The sequence below is a fragment of the Canis aureus genome, chromosome 19 (genome assembly GCF_053574225.1).
Source record: "Canis aureus isolate CA01 chromosome 19, VMU_Caureus_v.1.0, whole genome shotgun sequence".
Taxonomy (NCBI): Eukaryota; Metazoa; Chordata; class Mammalia; order Carnivora; family Canidae; genus Canis; species Canis aureus.
In genome coordinates, this window is record NC_135629.1 from 38,818,387 (window position 1) to 38,826,204 (window position 7,818).

A 7,818-nucleotide genomic window follows, 5' to 3' on the forward strand; every position below is an offset into this window, starting at 1 on the left:
GCCGAGCTGGGGCGAGGGCCCCGGCGGGCGCAGGTCTCTGCGCGCGCGCCCGCGTCCTCCGCGGGGAGGGGCGGCGGAGGCGCGGCGCCTTTAAGCCCGGGCGCCGGCCCCGCGGCCCCGCCCCCCGGAGGACGCCTCGGCGCGCGGCCGCCGGAGCCGCCGTTTAATTGGGGCTGTCAGGCCGCGGCGCGCGCGGAGGGCCGGGCGGGACGGAGGCCGGGAGGCCGGGGCGGCGGGCGCGCAGCTCGGCGGGAGGCGGGCGCCCGGAGACGCGGCTGGGGCCCGCGCGGCCGGGGCGCCGTCCCAGGGCAGGGCTGCCCGGCCCCTGCCCCGGGCCGCCCGCGCTCCCCATGAAAAACCAGCTCCGCGGCCCCCCAGCGCGGGCGCACATGTCGGCCTCGGGGGCGTCGGCTGCTGGGGACACCGGGGCGGGGTCGGAGCCCGGTGCGGGGCCCGGGTCCGGCACTAGCACCGGCGCGGGAGCGGCGACGGGTGCGGGGGCCATGCCCTGCAAGAGCGCCGAGTGGCTGCAGGAGGAGCTGGAGGCGCGCGGCGGCGCGTCCCTGCTGCTGCTCGACTGCCGGCCGCACGAGCTCTTCGAGTCGTCGCACATCGAGACGGCCATCAACCTGGCCATCCCGGGCCTCATGCTGCGCCGCCTGCGCAAGGGCAACCTGCCCATCCGCTCCATCATCCCCAACCACGCCGACAAGGAGCGCTTCGCCACGCGCTGCAAGGCGGCCACCGTGCTGCTCTACGACGAGGCCACGGCCGAGTGGCAGCCGGAGCCCGGCGCTCCCGCCTCGGTGCTTGGCCTGCTCCTGCAAAAGCTGCGCGACGACGGCTGCCAGGCCTACTACCTCCAAGGTGAGGGCAGCACTGAGACCCCCGTCCGGGACTGGGGCTCTCCCGAGGCTCCCTGACGCCCCCGCCGGAGGCTGCTTTCTCTCCATGCGCTACGCCTGCCTGGCCGGCGCCACGTCGCCCCCGGCTCGGCTCGCATCCGCCTCTACCGCGAGCTCGGCCCCCGCGGTGAGGGTTTAGACTGGCACGAGGGCCCCCTCTGCACCACCTTCTCGGCACGATTCGAGTGGGCTGAACAAACTTTCCCGGCCTGGGCTTTCCTTTTTGTTCCCCCCCCTGTTTTGGGACCATGGCAGCGCCTAGGTTCCTGCTGAGCCCCTCAGCGAGGAAGGGGCCGCCTCCTGGGACCCCAGAGATGACAGGGCACCCGTGTCCAGCTCCTCCAGCCTAGAGTGTGTGTCCCTGGAAGACCAGGGTCAGGATATAGGAGCCTTTGGCAGCATTAATCCCCACCCCCAAGGTATGGGGACGTTTGGGTGGGGGGACTCCGGGCATCCCCGCTTTGGTCTCACTACTTGGGGGTCACAGCCTTTCAGAGGCACTTGGGGCAGGACTATAAGCAGCGTCCCCTGCCCTGGCTTTCCGGGACCCCCAAGTCCCCAGCCTACTGCCCTAAAGCTTGTGGAAGGGGGAGGCAGCTGGGGGGCGAGTGGCTGCAGCCGGTGTTTCCAATTAACATTCCAAAATGGCCTCTCGCTGGCAGCGGGCGGGCAGGCGGGGAGGGGAGGGGAGGCCTGCGGCACCCTCGGGCGCAGGGCCCATCCTAGCTGCAAGGCGCTCCCGGTTCTCGGCTGTGTAAAGCCCCCGCAGCCCTCCCCCTCTGTGTTTCTAAGGCTGAGGGTCCTGAGTTCTCAGGGGGAGAGGTGGAGTTGGGACCCCTTTTACGAACTTGCCACTGTGAGAGGAAAGAGCCAACCAGTGCTTTCACGCTGCCCGCCCTGACCGTGGTTGGGGGTGAGGGACAAGGACCGGAGGCCCTCTATGGACCTGTAACGGACCTGGACCCAGCTCTGGCCCCGCTGTCTCATCTGTAAGAGGGGTTCACAAACCCACAGGTGCTGAGTCGAGATGGGGTTGTCTGCTTTCCTTCACCGTTTAGTGGTTATGGAGCACCCATGGGTGCCAGGTGTGCATGGGAGCTGTGGAAGAGAAATGAGCTGGGGCCTGGCCTTAAGTGCCCTAAAGCTGGTGATATGGCTGGGACCCTGAAGCCTTATGGGTCAGGGTATGGAGCTCAGGCATGTCACTTCATCTCCTGGGGCCTCAGTTTCCCATTCTAAGTGGGTCACTGGATGGATGATGTAGAGAACACGGTACACGTGTAATATGCTTGGCAGGACCCATATTGGCCGTTGGTGGTGTCATAGCGCTTGACAGGGGCAGCCCTGGCCACTGTTGGTTTTGGGCAGCCCACTGGTCTGGGGGCATCGGCCAGTGGCATGGGCAGTCTCTCACCCAGGCCCTCTTACCCCGGCCACAGGTGGTTTCAACAAGTTCCAGACAGAGTATTCAGAGCATTGCGAGACCAACGTGGACAGCTCGTCCTCACCGAGTGGCTCACCACCCACCTCAGTGCTGGGCCTGGGGGGCCTGCGGATCAGCTCCGACTGCTCAGACGGGGAATCAGACCGAGAGCTGCCCAGCAGTGCCACCGAGTCGGACGGCAGCCCCGTGCCATCCAGCCAACCAGCCTTCCCCGTCCAGATCCTGCCCTACCTCTACCTCGGCTGTGCCAAGGACTCCACTAACCTGGACGTGCTCGGCAAGTACGGCATCAAGTATATCCTCAACGTCACGCCTAACCTGCCCAACGCCTTTGAGCATGGTGGCGAGTTCACCTATAAGCAGATCCCCATCTCCGACCACTGGAGCCAGAACCTCTCCCAGTTCTTTCCCGAGGCCATCAGCTTCATTGGTAGGTGTCGCTATGCTCTGGGTGGGGTTGGTGGGCAGGTGCGTCGAGGTGTGTACGGGACTTGGGTGTCCCTGGCGCCTGACTGGGTACCTCGGGGCCTGTCGGAGCCTGTGTGTGCCCTGCATGTGCCAGCTTGCACCCGTGGCCGAACCCATGCCTGCTGTGAGTCACCAGGGCCCTCGGGACCTGAGCAGTCCCCTGAGTCCTGGATTCCCCCACCCCCCAACTGTTGGCACCCCATGGACTCTACTGTCCAGCTTGTGTTTTTCTGGCTCTGCTGTTTTGGGCTCAGCAAGCTGAAACATCACAGCTCTCAGACCTCCCACAGGTCTTACTTGCTCTGCATCACGCCTCAGCACACATGTTTTCCAGGAGGGGGCTGCACAGTGCCTCTTTGGACTTTATTTTGTACCTGAGGGGGTTGAAGGGTAGCCCTGGAGCCAAAAGCTGACCTCAAATGGGCAGCTATTGGAATGTGGTGACCCAGAGTGGCTCAGTAGGGCCCTGGATGCTCCCGGCAGCCAGTGGGGCTTGCTTCGAGTATAGGGGAACCTCCCCCAGAGCAGTATGTTCTGCTATTTCGCTTAGAGCCCTCAGCCCCCTTCCTCCCCAGCTGACTCAAGCTCCACGAGTTGCCTTATCTTTGCCCTCCCCATCCTGCTTCCTCTGTGGCCAGCTGGAGGCTGTTAGACTGCAGGCCATCTTCCTGGCCCAGCTCTTACCCAGGGTGTGGGGAAGGATGAATGTAAACCTGTGGCTCTCTGAGCATAGTGACCCCGTGTTTGTGCCCAGCCTCCAGTGCCAGAGAGGAGGTGGCCTGGGCAGTCATCTCCTGCTGGCGGCTGTGTCCAGTGGAGGGCGTTTTGGTGTCAGCTGGGCCGGGCTAGCATTAATAACAGGAAGTGGGAGGCTTCCCCGCCTCATCCGCTTACTGGGAACCAAAACTAGGTGCCTGGCTGGGAGGAAGGAAGGAAGCTGAGGCCTGGGGGAGGGGCCGGGACTGGGGCGTCGGGAGCTTCCCAGCTCTGCCCTGGAGGACACGGCCAGGAGGTCTCTGGGTGCCACCTGAGTGTACACTCTCTCCCCCAGCAAGACGGGAGGAGAGAGGGGGACTCCAGACTCCCAGGGCTGAGCCTGGCTCATGGGTGCCTGGATCCTTCCTAGAGGCCCCTCTGCATCTGGGGACAGAACAGGATATAGGGGTGGGGGGACAAGTGAAGGACTAGAGGCCCAAGCATCCCCTAGGACTTAGCGGGACAGGATCAAGCCCCAGCCCCCACACTGTTCAGCCACACCCTGAGAAGGCTAAAAATAAAGCCAGCGGAAGCAGTTTCACTTTGGATCACTCGGGAGTGGGTTTGGGGGCCAAGCGTTCCCCAGATCCTGGTGTGTCCCCTCCTGCTGGAGACTCCTCTCCACCACCCCATTAGCCCCAAGTCTCAAGGTCAGACCACGGGACTCTGCACAAAGCTACAACATCTCTCTCTTCCCCTGCTAGTCTTGCCCCCAGGCAGTCCCTGAATCTGGATTAAGTACCTCCTGCACACTTAGCCCCGGGTATCCTTCCAGTGGGTGAGGAGGGGCAGCTCTGCCAGAGCAAATGAGCACTAGGGGCTGAACAACTTGGGAACCTGTGCAGCGTCCTGTGGGGGTGCACTGATTGAGTGCCCACTGTGTGCCTGGGCGCCCATCGGGCCCAGAATCAGAGAGGTGTGGGGACCTTGAGTGCCCCAGAGAGCTGCCTCTTGTTAATCTCCGTGCTTGGCACAGCTGTGGCACGGGGAGAGGCAGCAGTCCCTGGGCCCCGGGAGGAGTGATTACAGGACTGAGCTGTTCAGTGGCTCTGCCAGTGTTTATTGAGCTCCTACTGGATGTCAGGCAGAGGAGTCGGAGAGCGGCGCTGGGAGAAGCTGGGAGGGTCCGCAGAACCTGGTTGGCTGTGGTGGGAATGTCACCGGTGCAGGGGTCTGCTGGGAAGTCCCGTAAGTGAGAGCGGAGGCTCACTTCGTCTAGCCTCCCTTGTAAAACCTCAGATGCCGCCTTCTTGCCCGTCGCTGGCTGTGCAGGAGTAAGGCTAAGGTGTGGGGGACAGGGCAGCGCCGAGTGTAGGGCTGGGCCCCCCATTCCCTTTCGAGGGCCTCCCTTGGGCCTGTTCCCAGGAAGCCCTCGGCAAGGGTCCCCACAGGAGCCCCAGGAGAACAAGCTCGGCCTCTGCTGCCAGGCCAGGGGCTGACAGTGGTGTGCTAGGAGTTAGGAGGAGCCTCTCTGTGGTCTTGGGCTTGTCACTCTGTTTTTGTGGCTGTGACCTCATTTATAAAATGAACTTGCTGACCGTGGTGCAGATGGCCTGATAGGACACGGGTGACCCCCTCGGCACAGGCCGGGCAGTCAGCTGTCGCAGTAGTGGTCCGAGCAGTGACTGTGACCATCACTGGTGCCAGTGTTCAGAGAGCCCTCTCTTGGCTCAGGTCCTTACAAGAGCACTGTGAACAGGGGGGCCCATTTTATGGATAAGGAAACTGAGGCCCCGGGACATGAGTGACTTGAAGCTAATGCATGGCAGCGCCCTCTCCACATTCGTGCTCTTGACCTCCACCTCAAACTGCCATTCCACCCTTGTGGGCCTCCACCAGGTCCCCCAAGAATCAGTCAGCGCCAGCTAGTGACTATGCCAACCTCCGCGCCCTGGCACCACTCCAGCTCCCCGGAGGAGGCGCCTTCCTAACCCATGCCTGTGTGTTTCAGATGAGGCCCGCTCCAAGAAGTGTGGCGTCCTGGTGCACTGCCTAGCAGGAATCAGCCGCTCGGTGACAGTCACCGTGGCCTACCTGATGCAGAAGATGAATCTGTCGCTCAACGATGCCTACGACTTCGTCAAGAGAAAAAAGTCCAACATCTCGCCCAACTTCAACTTTATGGGGCAGCTGCTGGACTTCGAGCGGACGCTGGGGCTGAGCAGCCCGTGCGACAACCATACCCCCAGCGAGCAGCTCTACTTCTCCACGCCCACCAACCACAACCTGTTCCCGCTCAACACCCTGGAGTCCACGTGAGGCTGGATGCAGGTGGGCGGGGCCGGCCCCTCCCGACGCCCACCTTGAGCCAGGTGGGCGGCCCACTCCTGCTACGTCCAGCCAGAACCTAGACATCGTGGGCCATGGCCTGTGCCCAGAGGCCCAGGCTGGTGGGTGGCCAAGCTTCCCTCAGTGCCCGGAGGGGGCGGACCCTGCAGCAAGGCCTCTCTCCACAGGACATCCCTGGGAGGCCCTGAGCTCTGGGACGCATGGCCTCGGGAGACCGGTGGGGCCTCACCCTTGTCCCAGGATACTCCACCGGCAGATGGCCCGGCCAGTTTGGCTGTTTTTTTAAAGACACATCCACGGACCTGAGTTTACTTTTTACTTTTGGCAGGTAAATCCAAGCTCCCCGGAGCATGGCAAGTGTTCAAGCTCTTCTCGATTTTTCTTTTTTAACGAAAAGTGTTATTTTCAGGCTACATGCAACAGTGGATTGTATAAACCAGTATTTCATCCCTTCCCTGATCCGTTGAGAGAGAGAAGTGTTCTCAGTTTTGTTTTTCTTCCTATTTCCAAAAGCAATGATTGGTTTTTTTTGTTTTTGTTTTTAATGGAAAAAGACAAACCCCATGTTGATCTTGACCAAATGCGTTTTGCACATGTGTGAAGCCTCCCATTTCTGCAGCAGGCCCTTCTCGAAGGGGCGGCTTGCTGCTCTCTCGGCATCAGACCCCCAGTCCTGCCCACGTCTCTCGGCCCAGCCCCATGGCACTGTACTTGCAAGACGTGACTGCTGGGCTGCCGGGTGGGCTGTGTGTGGCCTGTGCGTTCTCTGCCCTCCAGCGGCCTCTGCAGCCTCCCTGAGGCAGGAGATGGGAGGCTCTGCTGCCACCCCTACCGGAGGTGGGGCTGTGGGGGGCTGCCAAGCAGTAGCATTAGCCCTCTGGGCTCAGCCCGTAGGAGGGCCTGGGCCCCGGGCCCTTTTTCTACGTACCCACTACTTCTGTCTCTCTCTCTCTCTCTCTCTCTCCCCATTTGTTTGTGACTGAGAGAGGAGGCCCAGGGGCTGGGGGAAGCTTAGGTGGTGGAGGCCCAGCCCTGTCCCTCACCCTGGCTGTTGCTTCGGTCTAGCTGCCACTCCTAGGCCCCTTGTCCCGTGGACGCTTGCCCTGCACTCATCTTGCCCATGCCTTCTACTACCAGGAAACTCGCACCCGTTTCAATCCCAGGGCAGGGGCGGAAGGGGCAAGGATGGACAAGTGAAAGGGGTATGGGGCTCTGTCCACCCCCTCCCAGGATCCATAGAACAAAGCCACGGATTCCGTTATCTTCCTCCAGTTTCGTTCCTTCTCCAGCCTGCGTCCCGCCAGGTGTCAGGACGGCACAGGGGCCCAGGGAGTGGGGAGTGGTCAGGCTGGGGTCCCTGAGTGAGCCAGTACCTGGTGTGTGAGCGAGGCCACGGAAGCTCTGCCCCACTGCGTCTTACCTCACGGGGCGGTTTTCAGGGATTCTTAAAGGCAGCGGATTAAAATCTTGCCACAGTCGAGAAATTGACAAAAAGCTTCCATGCTGTACATGGTTCTTTCTCTTTTTTACTTTTAGAAAGAAAAACCTGGAAAGATGCATCAGATTTGTGTAAATGAGAGTATGCCAGGAGGGTGGCCAGTTTTGCTTTATGATCTTATGAAGGAAAATTTGTGACCCAACATACGTGTATACACACACACATACATATATATATATCCCGAACCAGCAACGGGACTTTGTTTATATTGCAAATAAATATTATTTTTTCTTTAAAACAAGTTGTGGTGTCCAGTAAGGGCCTGGGGCCGGGGGTTGGTGGGGGAGCAGCATTCCAGCACCTACTTTGGGTGATCTGCTGGGCTGGGAGGGGGAGGAGTGGCCGGGCCTTGGGGGAGACAGCTGAGGTATGGCATTTCCCCAGCCTTTGGGTGCTATCGACAGAGACCACAGGGCTTTCTCCATGGGCTTCTGCTGATTGGTTGACAGGAGATGGAG

The 7,818-nt window shown here is 61.3% G+C and overlaps 1 protein-coding gene across 1 annotated transcript; it reads left to right on the top strand.

The window, feature by feature from the left end:
* The first annotated feature begins 275 nt into the window (after positions 1 to 275).
* Positions 276 to 7,601, top strand: DUSP7 (dual specificity phosphatase 7). The gene is made up of 3 exons (XM_077858687.1): positions 276 to 867; positions 2,345 to 2,779; positions 5,525 to 7,601. The coding sequence occupies exons 1-3, from the start codon at positions 351 to 353 to the stop codon at positions 5,830 to 5,832; spliced, it is 1,260 nt and encodes a 419-aa protein (XP_077714813.1). The 5' UTR covers positions 276 to 350; the 3' UTR covers positions 5,833 to 7,601.
* Positions 7,602 to 7,818: the final 217 nt, after the last annotated feature.